Here is a 14,390-nt window from a genome sequence, read left to right on the forward strand (position 1 = left end):
TCCTCAAGATCGACGATTTAACGCTCAACCAACTTCAACCTTTATAGGATTGGGATATGATAAATAATCATGACGATTCATCTCGAATCCTGTTATTCAAATTTATATATATATGCGTCTCACAGATATAACGACGTTGACCCTCAGACAAAAAGTAAAAGTACATAGGGAGTAATGAGTACATGAATCTATTAATTAATTAATCGTCAAGTACCTACGCACCATGTACTCATCAAAAACGGAAGTTGAACTTAAAGTATCCTTACTTATAATTACATTATGAGCAACTGACTCCGATTCAACCCGAAGGTTGGTAATTCCCCGGACTCTATCACACCCTTTACAGGTCTTTCCATTTCTTTGACCCGCCTCGTTCTTCGCGGGGTTTCATTTGTGGTGTTGGTAGGCTTTGGAATATTGAAGATTCTTCGCTCAACCCAACTATCAACTTACTCACTATGACGTCAAGATAGCTAAAACATTTGAAAAAAACGAAGTTAGGCTAAAATTACCTTGAAACATCTAGTTTTACCCTTAAAGATTGCACATGAAGAGGAAAAAATATATTTCTTCTTCAAATCAAGAAAATAAGGGTAACGGGTAATGATATGTGCAAGACAGTGCATACATTCCTTCTCCTGGTTCGAGAGAGATATCCTAGTCGACCCTAAAAGATAACTCACTCCCATGTAGACATCACAAAACCCTTTCTCGATCATGTAAAGATTGGGAAGGAGTGTAGTAGAGAAGTAGGTGAGAGAAAAAGGGATCCTATGAATTTTTAATTGTGACACTTGGCTAGATTCAATAATCAACACACTTGGTCGCCACGATCCTCCAAATATTTAAATTAAAAAAGTTTGGCTACAATTACCTTGAATTAAGGATTGTACTTAAGGATTGTACTCGAAGAGGACAAATAATGTTTCGTCTTTAAGTTAAGGATAAGTGAATAACGCGTATTGACATGCTGAAAACAGTACATACATCACTTCTTCTGGTACAAGTGAGATTTTACAGTCGACCCTCAAAGACAACTCACTCCCATTCGGGCATAACGTAACCCTAGGTAAACTTTTCTCGGGATTCCCACCGGGTTAATGTTTTAATAACGGCCAACGTTTCAAGTACCGTCTCGGCACTCATCATCAGGGTTGAATATTGATTTATTTAGGCCCGTATTGTCAGTCGCGCCTTCTAGGCGACCTTCACCTTCTAACCCTCCTTCTGGAGAGATTTCATATTGAGAGACGCTCCTCTCCTCCTATAGGAGGCGACTGTGGCCTTCGATTAGAAGCATACCCTGGGCTATGCTTCTAATACGAGAAGGCCTCCAACCATAGCAACAGTACCTAAATAACATGGCGGAATTATTTGAGCGCGATGAACACCTCGATGATTTTATTGAATATATTTTCGACAATCCTTATAACTACATACCTCGGCGATACATAAGAGATAGGCAAAATCCAGTAGAATATTACTCGGAAGGGGAATTTATGACCAGGTACAGGTTTTCGAAGAGAACAGTGATTGATGTACTGCTACCCATGATAGCATTGCAAAACATCAGCAACCGTGGAATGCCTGTTCCACCAATATTGAAATTATTGACGGCCCTGCGATTTTTTGCCACCGGCAGCTTTCAGGTAAGTGAAATAAAGTTTCCTTTTGATATTGTAGTATTTAGCGTGTTTGTAAGATGGAAATAATTGTAGAGTTGGTTGATTTATTCAGCTTGTAGCCGTATTGTTTACTATTCGAAATTTTGTTTACATTGGCAAAGCACTTCAAATGACCTGAATGCACTCGTAGTAATTATTGTTTGGTGTTAACGAATAATGTTATGATGCATAGATGATATTCGCATTCCTTTTTGGTTGGTTTTCCCCGTCTAAAGAAACCATTTTGTCGATTGCAGTTGGTCTGTGCTGACCTTTTTCAAGTATCTCAACCGTCTGTTTCGCAGATCTTGAAGGTAAGTTGTTTGTGATCATTAATGGCTTTTTTATACTATTTAAAAATTGTGGAACGAACTTTACAAAGGACACGTCAATTCAAATTGTGCTCCTTCGTCGAACAGTTACGGGTAACAGAATTCTGCTGTCCTTGACGTAACACGGTAAACATCACATTAGAAAATAAATTGGGATGCCTTTTGTTGGGCTAACTTGACGCGTGTTTTCATTTCACGGTCAGACTTACATCGCCTGAGAAAACTGCATTAATTACTCATTTGTGAAAGATTTAAAAGAATTCTAATGGTAAAGTATTGCATGGGAGACCGGTTATGAACAGTAGGTACAGTCGTGTGGAGTTATTTTCGTTGTTTATGTTTTCATTACGCCTTTTTGTATGCTGAGATTTTCGCTCTCAAAGAAGTATGTATACTACCATAATGGAAAGAGTTGTTGTTGACATTTAATGAGAGAGAGAGAGTTGGTGATGACATCAAAATACATATTTTCGTGTGTTTTAACTCTGTGCTACGTGCATCGATTTTATTGCTTCATCAATTTTTATATTAATATAGCCGATTACTTTTCAAAGCGTTATGATTAGTTTTTACTTGTCCAATAGTTGTCAGTATTCGTAATTATCTATTATTGCTATTCCTGATCGTTATTTCAACTTATAACTAATGAAGAGTTTGATGTTAGTGTATTTCGTTCACGTACATTTACATTTTGTTGAAACTTTTCGTGGATGACACTTGATATTAAATTGTGAGAAGATACATGTGGATACTTTTTATCACAATTACCTTATAAAGTCCTCAAGTGTAGTAATGTATAAGTAGTTTATTAACAAAAATATGTGCTTTAAATTCCACTTTAGAATGTCAGTGCAGAACTAGCTGCTAAGCTGCCGTTGTGGGTGAAAAGACCGTCGACAGAGGAAGAATTTGCAGCTATCAGAAATAATTTCTATGCAATAGCTAATTTTCCTGGCGTGGTGGGATGCATCGACTGTACCCACATTCCCATTAAAAGCCCTGGAGGTGACCTGGCAGAGGTTTATAGGAACTAGAAAGGATGGTTCTCCATGAACGTTCAGGTATTGCATTGCTTGTAGAAAACAATACTGTTACATGGAAATTAAGTTTCTACATATAGAAATTACTTTTGCATCCATTTATAAGGTAATAATCCTTTTGTAATTCATAGGATGCCTTCTTTTGTAATCTCATAGTGTCTTCTTTGTAGGTTGTGGTGGGACCATCCATGGAAATTATGGATATTGTTTGCAGATGGCAGGGATCCGTGCATGATGCACGTATATTCCATAACAGTAGGCTTAAGCACAGATTTGAAGCTGGGCAGATGCGAGGAATCCTTCTAGGGGATAGTGGTTATCCATTACTTCCTTATTTATTCACACCAGTTTTACATCCTACAACTGGTCCTGAAAGGCGGTAAATATTCCTATTAATTATGATTTGTATGTTTCTCTGTACCTTGGGCGTATTTTTTCAGTTATCTATATTTATCATTCATGCTATTATGTTAGATAGAGTTTTTTAGAGTATGTAGGGAGACTATTTAATTGTAATCCTTATTAATGGTGGTAATGATGACCTTTTATGCCATGGCACGCTGTTTTTCTCTTACATAGATGCAATAACAATGCTTAAAAATAAAATGGCATAGTGAAAAAAAATTATTGGAAAAGTGCAAATGAAACAGATCATATCAGCTGTAGTTGAGTACTATATTCAGAAAGGTATTCATACTGTCTTATACACTTTGACTTATTGTCTCTATGACAACAAGGTAAATGTACCGCTGCCTGGCTAAGATAGGTTTATTCAAGTCCTACGATGCTTACACTTAAAGGAACAGTTCATGCATTTCATATCCATTTTATAAGAGGTATACAACTGGTTTAAAACTTTTTTTTGAGAGTTTTCTTTACGACCATATAGAATTAAAATACATATTATTTATCTTTCTTTTGAAATGGGCTTGAATTAGGTAATCCTTTTCCTGACCCATAAAAATGCTGAATGTGTTTTTAAATCTGATCCTTGATGCTCTAGTATTGCTTGATGACCTACTCATAGTCATTGCTGAAATAAGATATCCTAGGCCATGTTTGGTATCTTGTTAATTGTTTTAATCTTTTTAAGGACAAATTCTTTATAATAGGTAACAAAAAATTGGTAATGTTTAATGGTTTATTTGAGTTTTTTTAATTTCAATTAATGCTTCACTCGTATGTTCTTCTCACAGACATTTAAACAGACTAAAGAAAAACCTGTGATGATCATGATATTACTTAAAATCAAGTGTTTAAGTTCATTCCAAGTTGATCTCCAATAAGAGAATGAAGTGCATTCATGATTGAATAAGATAATACCTAACAGACTTGTTGCATATGAAAAATTATTAGATGTAATCACTTTGAATTACCACTTTACCGCTCATTATTTTATTAGGGATGCTAAATAACTACCTACTAAACACACATTTTGAAGTGAATATTGCTTAACAATCTCAGATCGATGGTTGACGATGTCACTTTGTGGAAGTTCATAGATAGCAATGATACAATCAGCTATAATAATTTTCCATACTATTATGTCATGTGTGAAATTTTCATCAACCCATAGATAAATTTTCTCCCAGTCTGATCAGCAAAAATTATAATCATTTGTGTTACATCTCATGAAATAAACAGTACCATTTCTTCGTCATTAATGGGATCTTTAGAATTAAAAAACAATTTATTGGTAGTGATAGGGTAAACTTAACGACCTTTTCAATACTGCCATTCATTTAATGCATGCACATTGGGAATCCATCCTTCCTCACATGCATTAAACATTATACCTTTCCTTATTATTGATGCAAAGTAACAACTTTATAATATTTTATCCAAATCACTGAATGAAAGTTTAATATTGTAATTCTTCTTATGTTTAGATACAACACCTCGCACATCAGGACCAGGAGCATTCTAATTCTGGAAGAGTTAATTCATGAAATTTTCAATTATCCTCACTTAATAACTAGGAAATAATATATTTCTGTGTTTTAATATTCTTCTATTTGCATTACAGGAGGGTTGACAGCTGGTGTGAATAAGTAAGTCAGTAATGGATACCACAGTCTTCCTAACATTTGTCCAGGATCAAATATGTGCTTCAGCTGCTGTTATGGATATTGTGCTTCATGGATGGACCCCTGCTGTTTGCAGACATCTCCATAGTTTCTATTCCTGTTCCTTTAAGCCGATGCCTGTTGCTTCGCCTCCTAGTCTTTTAATGGGAATTTGTGTCAGGGAAATTAGCTGTTGCATGGGAACATTTCTGATGGCTGTGAATTCCTCGTCTGTCAAGTCTTTTTCCCATGGTCATCAGTGATTCTAATATTGCTGGTACAGGCATTCCACTGCTATTCATGGTAGCTGTGCATCAGTCACTGTCTCTCTGAAATCCTATACCATCATAAGTTCCCTTTCCGAGTATTATCTACTGGATTTCACCTTCTCTTATGTATTACTGAGCTGAGTTGTGAGGATTGTCGAATTTATATTTAATGAAATCATCGAGGTTGTTCTATTCTAATAAAAAACAAATTACAGTTAACTGCAGTGTTTTTGTTGGCCCATGTTGGCTCCCTTTCTGATGACATTAACCATTGGCACGATGATTTTTTTCTTTTAAGTTGGATGATTATAGTAGATATAGCTAATACTGCATATTTCTTTATCAAAATTGTTCATTTGGTTACCTTTCATTTTTTCCTTACTGCCATATATTGCTGAAAGGTTTCGAAAAAGGAAAGCCGCTTTCCTGGGTAGAAAAGAGGGATTAACAAAGAATGAAAGAGTTTTCAGTGCATTTCTCTACTGTATGTTTAATAAAAAAAGAATTTTACAAAATATTTTTTTAAAGGTAGCTGGTTACATAAATAGGGATATAATAGAGAATATTAGGACAGATTATGTGACGTTGAATGAGTAGGTACGATGCTGGTCTTATACAACTGAGGAAGGCATGGGAGGAGGATGTAAGCGGCAGGAAACCCAATGGAATCCTGAATTGGAAATAGCCATGATCCACAAGAACACCATCAGTAACATCCTGCAGAGAGAGAGAGAGTTCCAGGACAGCAGAATGGAGCTGGCCATGCAAAGGTGGCAACAGGAGCACTACTTCTCCTAAAAATGGGGAAAATTTAGAATTAGTTGAAATATTAATATTAAAAAAATGTTGCTTGCTAAATCATCCCATTATAAGTGAAAATACTTTCTTCAACCAACATCATTGATTTTCATTTGTTTCAATGCAACTTCATCCTTTGCATCTATTTCAAAGGAACTATGCAATATTCCTTTAATAAGTAAACTTGGAAAGGAATCGATATCACAGCCTGTCTCAAAAATGGATATTATTGTTATGAAGGTAAAGATAAATGAAGCCTGAAGCCATCTTTCCATTGATGTTAAGACATTAAATTTACACATACATTAGCAAAGGCATGAACTTTGAGCAACAAAATTTTCATTCTGATTCCTTTTGAATTTGTTTTAAAATACCTCACGTAAATTATTACCCTGGCAACTTCTACCACTAAAGTACAAAACAAAATATGGTAAAGCAAACCATCATCTGGCGCAACTCCTGCTCCTTAATTTTTATTTGGATGTCATCCATCCTTTTTTGTTGCGCCAGAGCCTGCTCCTGCTGCATCCTTTGCAGTCTCAAGACCTCCAACTGCAGAACCTGTGTCTCTTCGTCTCGCTTCATTTTCCGCAGTTGGAAGTCATGGACCAGCTTGGCTGTGGCCAGCTCCACTTGTGCTGTCTCTTGCCTGAGGGCTTGAATCTTATCGCGGTGTGCGTTGTAAGTTTTCAAGCCCTCAAGCCGGTCCTGCAACTCTCTCTCTACAGCAGCTCCTCTGGTCATGCCACCAGAGGAGGATGGTGTCCTTATCGGACCTCCCATCACTGTCGTGGCACACGGAACATCTGACGGTGGAGCCTCGACTACTTTGAAAAGAAAAAAGAAAATTTATTGTATAATTTCGATAACGATAGGTAATGCATTACCACAAGCAATATCGCACATACTTACTTGTTGGATACTCCAGTTCCGTGTGCCCACTGCTCGCGTTGGGGATAGGAGGCGAGTCCAGGAGATCGTCATCCATATCCCCAACATTCTGCTCACAGTGTGACAGTGATGGGATGGCTATTTCCAACTCAGGGTTGGGATCGCACACAGGCGGTACATATGGCCCACCGCCTGTGGCCAACCTCCGCTGGGTTTCCTGAGCCTGGGCTTTCCTCCTCTTCGTTTTCACGTTGTCCCATGCCTTCCTCAGTTGCTTCCAATTTCGCTATTAAAGTGAAATTCACTTCGATTAAACAAAGAGTACTTCCTACATCGCCGCATATATTTATTCGCACATCATCGGCATTTCATTTTTACGCGCTATGCATAAAACTACATCGGAAACATTGTGTCTTATTAAAAATTTAACTAAGTTAAAAATATATATTACTTTAATGCACTATAACACACTTTGTCATTAAATAACAACATTTCTATGAGCAAGTAATACAATAGATTACTAATGTACACGACCAGCCAATAACTCTAGTATTACCTACCTTCACGACTTGAGAATTTCCGTTAAATTCAGCTTCAATGTTTCTCCAGCATCGTGTCTTATCAGACAACGCCACAGCATCTGTCCTTTTATTCTCTATTATATCCCTATTTTTAATAACTAACGCTACCAGCAAATCTTTTTCCACAACCGTCATCCTCGACTCCATTCTGATTGCGTCTGTCTATTTCTGCGTGATTAGTTTTCCGATTGATTGAATTTTGATTGTTATTGCGAGGGAACTCCAATAATTAGTAATTACAACCTATTCAGGTGCAACAAAGAAAAGCGAAAATATAATTAACATTGTCCCTCGAACAATTGGACCTACAGTCACTGTCGCGGCACACGGAATAATTCGATTTTTATTAACTTCGAAATGGGCGGCAACCTTATTTACCTCCGTAACGCTTCGCTTTTTTCTGGCCGAGTGAACGGATCAGTCCGTGAACGTAAACAATATCTCCTTCTAATCGAAGGCGAAGGCGACAATAGAGAAGGACGGACTCTCGAACTGACTGGCTTCCTTTTAGGTGAAGGTCACCTAGATAGAAGGTCGCGATAGAAGGCGCGACTGACAATACGGGCCTTAATGTTTGGTTGCTAAGTCTCATTGTTGTAATAAATTTAGTTAAATAAAAATATATATATATATAAAAATAATAATAATAAAATAAAATGAAATACGATGCCAATTCTTTTATCGCACCTATATTAAACAGTCTAATTTCCTTATGTGGCCTTTTTATATAAATGAAGTTCTTTAACTGTAATTTCGAAATAACTTGGTCAACTGCATCAAGATTGGCTATCTCTGTGACTGTAGGTGGCGTTAGTTTTTGATTTGCATAAAATCATATTTCATAACGTAACCCTACCTAAGTACTCTAAAGAGTAACTACTACTTATATGATTTAGGAAGATTCTACTCACCATTCCGCTACGATACCTCAAAAATTTTGAAATGAACAAAATTTGGTTAAAAATTGCCTTGAAACCTTGAGTTTTACACTTGAAGACTGCACATGGAGAGGAAAAAGAATTTTTCGCCTTTAAATTAAGGATAAGTGAATAACGCGTATTGACATGCGCAAGGCAGTACATACATTCCTTCTTTTGGTTCAAGGGGGACTTCCTAGTCGACCCCCAAAGACAACTCACTCCCATGCGGACATCACGCAACCCTTCTTTAAGTCCTATAAAGAGTGGGAGGAAGTGATAGGGAGGGGGAAGGCTTGTTTTAGTGCGCCATGCCACCTTATCTCCGATGGAACACGCTCGAGAAAATGGATCTATCCATTAAAAAACAGAGTGTCGGACCTTTTGAGGCGGACCCGGGGTTTTTGTTTAATTTCCTCCACCCTCTTGGGATGGGTAAAGGGAAGATGAAGTGATGGGATACATCGAGCGAGCCGTCCTAAGACGCTCTCTCGATCCAACGTCTTCGAGTAACCAAAACTTTTTGGTTGGGGAAGGGAAACTTTCGGTAGGAAACCAAGGCGATCACTTAGGCTGAGCAAACTCGGAGAAAACGAATTTCGACGCTAAAAGCTGAGAGCCGGAGTTGATTCAATGGCCCGACACCAATCCAATTCTCCGTGTTCAATGACCGCTCTCGTCTGAGCATCAGTTTCATTAACTCCTTTGACCCTTACCTTATTAATAATGCCTACGTTTTGGAAAATATACAGACGAAATGAATTAACTGAATAGAGAGGCATTAAAAGTCTAAAAAAATTATTTGTAACCATAACTTTTTCGCCTCGGAAATTCGCATATATATTGTATCAGAAAGGCATGAGACATGAAATAGCTTTTGACACATTACAGTATCATTTTAGAGAAAAAGTTTTACCACCCGAAAATAACAAAAACACTTGATAACACGAATGAGCTGTAAGATTTTCAACAGGAAAAGGACGAGTTTACTTTACGCCAGAAATCGTTATGCTAAGATATTTTTCATAAGATTTCGCATTAAAAATTTATGATCGATCGGGAAAATTTTAAAAGCTGTGAAATTTATATGGCACACAAAGGAGTAGCAAATATTTTATGCTATTGACATGAACTGATTTTTATAGCTATTTCCACCGGAACATTTCGCGATTGTTTTCGAAAAACAACACTAAATTTTCAAAAGTCTTATCAACTAGAAAAAAAATTGCAATACGTTAAATGCATGAACTTCTATAAAAGTTATCTTACATTTTTGTATCAATGAACAACATACAAATGTAATTACGGGTAATACCAGTTCGAAGTTTTTTTTTATTGAGTTAGCAAAACAGCTAAACAGAGGTAAGAAACATACCACTGAATAGATCCTACTCTGTGAAAAGAAGTCATGAAATCAGGAATAAGTTGGAAAACTCACCAATTTATATCCAACCCCACCAAAATTAGTAGAGCTCAATATGATATAGGGAACCTTGCCACCTCTAATTGTTGGTAGGAATGTATTCCAAACATTGTATCTGCGCTGCATGCCTATAAGGTTAAGGATGTGTTTACCACTTACGCTTAAACACAGGTATCAAAATTGACAGACAATTGATCTAAACAAAAATAACAAACGATGAGATCTGTAACCACAACCGTTTTCATTAACCCCTAGATAGAATTGAAATCGACAAGTGACACAATTTTCTGCCAGATTCCTAAAAGACACAATGAAATAATTGATAAAGGTGCGTAAGGCTGTAAACAAAATGGACAAAACATCTTTTGAGAACAATTTTGGAAAAAATAGTACGATCACTTGTTCTATTTAGTACAATGTTGTCGCCCAAATTGACCTGGCATGAAAGTGAAATTACTAAAAGCAGACCGATCGACCTGTAGTATCCTACACGTACAAAATAATGAGCCGGATTTCCCTAACTAGGTCTAGGGTGGGAGGTCATAAAACATTCTTCAAAGCCCTCCCGAACACTAAGGCACAGTCGGACAGGAAAAGGGAGGGAAATGGAATACCCTAGAATTGACTAGGGGAAGATGCTGCGGAGGATACGACTTTAGTCTATCAGGCACTCCCAATCGTAAAGTAGTCGAAATTATTTTCCCCGGGACGGCTCAATCCTAGCCAGCTGCTTGTACGAACAAGGGACGGTCTTGAAGAGGTCCTCAGCGAGGTATAAATGGGATGGACCGAGAGAGAAAGGGGGAGAAGGGACGATTCCGAATGTTATGGCGTGTGCGGCTGGCCTGCCTTTACGCGTATCATCCTAAAGGGTGGAGTGAACTGAGCAGGGTATCTGTGCTCGGTACTTGCAGCGTGGTTGGTGGCAGCGTCATGAACTCGGGAGACGGTGATGGGGTGAGGTTTGAAAATAAAACGCGTGGAGGTTAACGTGTGCGATATCCTCAAAAAAAAAAAGAAAACCAGAATTGGTCGCTTGAGGTTTCACCCAAATGGTATAAGGAAATAAGCCCCTTTGGATGCGAAATTGGAACTAGAATATCAGTATCAGATATAAGAATGTCCTGGTGAACACTCGGCGAGTCCTATACTTGTTCAAAATTGTCCTAAATGACCTTTTAGGTTGGCATAGGCATATTGCATGCACATGCGTCGATTTACAAGAGCTAATTTCTGGTATGAAATCGTTTCAGGCATAGAAATGCGATGTATCCATGATAAAATATAAAGAAAAAATGGTGATTTCAAAACTTTAATATATAACTCCACTGCCAACCATGGTTTCGATACTCGGAAGCTCTAACTCTTGGACCTAAAACTGATAGTATCGACATATTAAAGCGTGGAATTTACCGTTTGTTTATATTTTATCATACCTAATTTCTCATTATTTGTCCCTCCGCTTATTCAGCTATCATCCTGTTTCTTCTCATAGCCCCTTCAAGTTACTAAAAATAGAAGTCCAAGAGCAAGAAAAAATGCGGAAACGAAGAGTATTATGTGCTTGGGATTGGGAAATTATATCATAGTGCACTCGATAAAATTCTTCAATCTTAATTCTTTGTTAAAATTTTCGCGGTTACTCGTTATTTTAGATGAATAAAAACCTTTGGGCTATGTTACCGCGTCAATTTTCGGGTGGCCTCAGCATTTCCCGATTAATACTGGTCGCTTTTACAAGGGAATCAGAATCCGATTCCCTTGAGAGAACGACGAGCAATGGTCGGGAAACGTTGGGGCCATCCGAAAATTGACGCAGAGACATAGCCCAAAAGTTTTTTTGCCAAACATTATTCTGTATTTTAAGTCTATTCGGTTAATACCGGGTTTCATAAACAGAAGTTTTTTTCCTAGGTTCAAATAAAAACTAAAAATATCGGGGTGCTAGTTGAGCCAGATAATTAAATTTGCTTCTTCTATGAATACGCGAAGTTTACACACCGTGTGGCTTGGTCAAAGGTGAGCTCTACCCACACCATCCTAAGGCAGCTTTCGGGAGCTGAGTGAGTGATGTGATGAAGTATTGCAACAATAGCAGTTTCAGCGATAGATCGATACATACACATATACCCACAAGTAAGTGAAGGAAAGAAGAGCAAGTAAAGCATAAACCGGGGGAAGAGATTTGACGAAGGGAATAAAGCGTTAAGTTGGTGTGGCGAGGAGGTTTGGTGAGATTGATGTTTTAAGAGCGAGGAAGGAACCGAGCGATAGGCCTCAGCGCAGATGGGATGAAGTTGCTTATCACTAGGGAAAATCTACGAACATTCGCACGGATGCGGAGAGAAGGGAAAATTCACGAGGAAGGTAAGAGTGGATAGGGATTCCAAGGGGGAGTAATAGGCCATATAATGAAGGATGGGTAGATATTTTGAGGGAAGTATTACAAGTGCCAATTTCAATATGAGAGGCAAGAACAGTACCAAGGAGAACTGTTTGAAGGGTAATTTTGGCCACGGATATTTATTAGACAAAAATAATGACAGTAGTATAATTGATGGCAATAGTTAAGGGCAATTTGAACTTCCCACACTGGTTTCATTGCTTGGCGAACCGGTTTCGACGAGTTCTACGTCATTTTCAATGAACCAGTGTGGAAGATACAAAGTGCATTTTATTGTTACTATGCATGACTTCGAAAAAGCGTATTCAGCTAATATCAACTTCGTATAAATGATGGTCAGTGAGGGTTATCAGGCTATCATAGTCGCGATGACAAATAATTTCTCATGTTTTCTAGTAACATGCTGTCAGAGTTGTATTAATACTACGAGGGTACCTTTTAGTTTGGCTTTCAGTAGCAACGGCCGTACATTTTGATTCGATAACCAATTGGCCATGTGCGATGAATATTGATGAACAATGGAAAATCGGTTGAAGATTAACAAATCAAACCATTTAACTTGCCAAGTGATATTCATTGCATAGCGAGTGATTCCATTTTCCCGTCTGTGATAAATTATGATAAGTAAGTCATAGGACACTTTCGTAATGGCTTCTCAGAAATATTGTTCCATTTTGAACAACCTATTGTGTTAAAAACAACGTGCTTCAAAATTCAATCACATCGGGTGAAAATTTACACTTTCTCCGAGTCTCTTGGTTCTCGAAGAGGTATCGAGTAACATATATGTTTAAATATGTTTAAAAAGATTCTTGAATAAGACAAAATAGATGAAATGAAATAAGTACATATTAATACAATATATGTCGTTGACAGAAGAAGTCAATTTAGCAAAGGTCACTTTCATAATAAAGCCGAAATTACAGTACAGTTTAATTATACAGATTAATACGGAAGTAAAGTAAATAGAAAGTGTTCCACCAATTTTTCCCACTTTTACTAGGGTGGACACCGACGTAATATTATTAGTACATGAGTAGTGCGTGCTTCATGAAAATTTCATAGGATTCATTTGCTAGTATAAACAGTATAAACATGAATTATTAATATTTAGTCACGATAAATGTATTTAGTTAATAAAAATGTCCCATAATTATCGATATGCTTAATTAGTTGTCGTAATAAAAATAATTTACTTTAATTACATCAGAGCCAATATAAATTCATTCTCCGAAAAAGTCTTCCGGCGTAACATCATAAATATATCTTCAGAAAAAAAAACCGACCGGTCAAATTAAAGTCCATTGCATGAATTTATAAAAACTCCACGCGTTAAGTGAAAAATTTATGCAATAAAATAAACAGCACGCAGGTAATTGATTGAATTAATTCACTTCAAACGCACTGTGGTATGAATACCTATAAATATCATGTGTTTTCTCGCTCATAATTGAAAAATTTATGAAACGAATTAATAAAACGCATGCTATTGATTGGAGTAATTCACTTAAAATCCACTGCGATAAGAGTTTTTAAAAACACCAGGAATTTTCTCACTCTCCATTGAAATTTTCATGGAAAAATGAATGACGCGCAGGTTACCCTTCGAAGTAATTCACTCAAAACTCACTGCCAACCAGTGAATCCAAAAAAAATACAGTTATGACGTAGAACCAATTGACACGTTGATGCGTCGCAGTGAAAAAAATAGCCAATAATTATTTTTTTTCAAAAAATGTTATTGACAACCATGTAATAATATTTCGCTCAGAATAAAGTGCGTGTAAAATATTTCAATGCATGAAATGACAACTTCATAACTTAAAGGGAGAAATGTCATGACAGCCACTACAACGATGGGAAAAGGTTACAAGAAACGTCAATCGTTTTCCTAAGAATATCAAAAAGATTACTATAAAACTATCAGTTTATAACTATGAAAGGGAGGTAATATCTTCCTCTCGGTCACCTCGCACTTCTAAAGGCCGTTTTACACGGTACACGG

The 14,390-nt window shown here is 37.1% G+C and overlaps 2 protein-coding genes across 8 annotated transcripts; one reads left to right on the forward strand and one right to left on the reverse strand.

The window, feature by feature from the left end:
* The first annotated feature begins 1,180 nt into the window (after window positions 1–1,180).
* Window positions 1,181–5,590, forward strand: LOC124157659 (putative nuclease HARBI1). Of its 5 annotated transcripts, none has more exons than XM_046532587.1 (4): window positions 1,181–1,649; window positions 1,922–1,978; window positions 2,839–3,057; window positions 3,207–3,987. In XM_046532587.1, the coding sequence occupies exons 1-3, from the start codon at window positions 1,362–1,364 to the stop codon at window positions 3,028–3,030; spliced, it is 537 nt and encodes a 178-aa protein (XP_046388543.1). In that variant the 5' UTR covers window positions 1,181–1,361; the 3' UTR covers window positions 3,031–3,057; window positions 3,207–3,987. The 5 variants fall into 5 exon arrangements, 1 of the variants encoding a protein (XP_046388543.1); XR_006864635.1 differs by lacking the exons at window positions 1,181–1,649; window positions 1,922–1,978 and adding exons at window positions 2,100–2,381; window positions 5,063–5,590 and having other exon boundaries at window positions 3,207–3,415; XR_006864636.1 differs by lacking the exons at window positions 1,181–1,649; window positions 1,922–1,978 and adding exons at window positions 2,100–2,297; window positions 4,926–5,056 and having other exon boundaries at window positions 3,207–3,415.
* Window positions 5,591–5,936: 346 nt separating this feature from the next.
* On the reverse strand, window positions 5,937–7,977 carry LOC124156876 (myb/SANT-like DNA-binding domain-containing protein 3). 3 transcript variants are annotated; one of them, XM_046531367.1, is made up of 4 exons: window positions 7,621–7,977; window positions 7,082–7,346; window positions 6,611–6,996; window positions 5,937–6,165 (listed from the first exon to the last, which is right to left on the reverse strand). In XM_046531367.1, exons 1-4 carry the CDS (start codon window positions 7,786–7,788, stop codon window positions 6,157–6,159), a joined length of 828 nt encoding a protein of 275 aa, XP_046387323.1. In that variant the 5' UTR covers window positions 7,789–7,977; the 3' UTR covers window positions 5,937–6,156. The 3 variants fall into 3 exon arrangements, with proteins under 3 accessions (XP_046387323.1, XP_046387322.1, XP_046387321.1); XM_046531366.1 differs by having other exon boundaries at window positions 5,937–6,993; XM_046531365.1 differs by having other exon boundaries at window positions 5,937–6,996.
* Between the last annotated feature and the right edge of the window lie 6,413 nt (window positions 7,978–14,390).

Source organism: Ischnura elegans, chromosome 4 (assembly GCF_921293095.1).
Source record: "Ischnura elegans chromosome 4, ioIscEleg1.1, whole genome shotgun sequence".
Classification (NCBI taxonomy): Eukaryota; Metazoa; Arthropoda; class Insecta; order Odonata; family Coenagrionidae; genus Ischnura; species Ischnura elegans.

Bases quoted from the DNA above. Each gene is read 5' to 3' on its own strand.
- LOC124156876 (XM_046531365.1), bottom strand. From the start codon at position 7,788: ATGGAGTCGAGGATGACGGTTGTGGAAAAAGATTTGCTGGTAGCGTTA. The intron at 7,347-7,620 runs GTAGGTAATACT...TCACTTTAATAG, and splicing joins GAAATTCTCAAGTCGTGAAG to CGAAATTGGAAGCAACTGAG. The intron at 6,997-7,081 runs GTAAGTATGTGC...TTCTTTTCAAAG, and splicing joins GGAACTGGAGTATCCAACAA to TAGTCGAGGCTCCACCGTCA.
- LOC124157659 (XM_046532587.1), top strand. From the start codon at position 1,362: ATGGCGGAATTATTTGAGCGCGATGAACACCTCGATGATTTTATTGAA. The intron at 1,650-1,921 runs GTAAGTGAAATA...TGTCGATTGCAG, and splicing joins TTGCCACCGGCAGCTTTCAG to TTGGTCTGTGCTGACCTTTT. The intron at 1,979-2,838 runs GTAAGTTGTTTG...ATTCCACTTTAG, and splicing joins CTGTTTCGCAGATCTTGAAG to AATGTCAGTGCAGAACTAGC.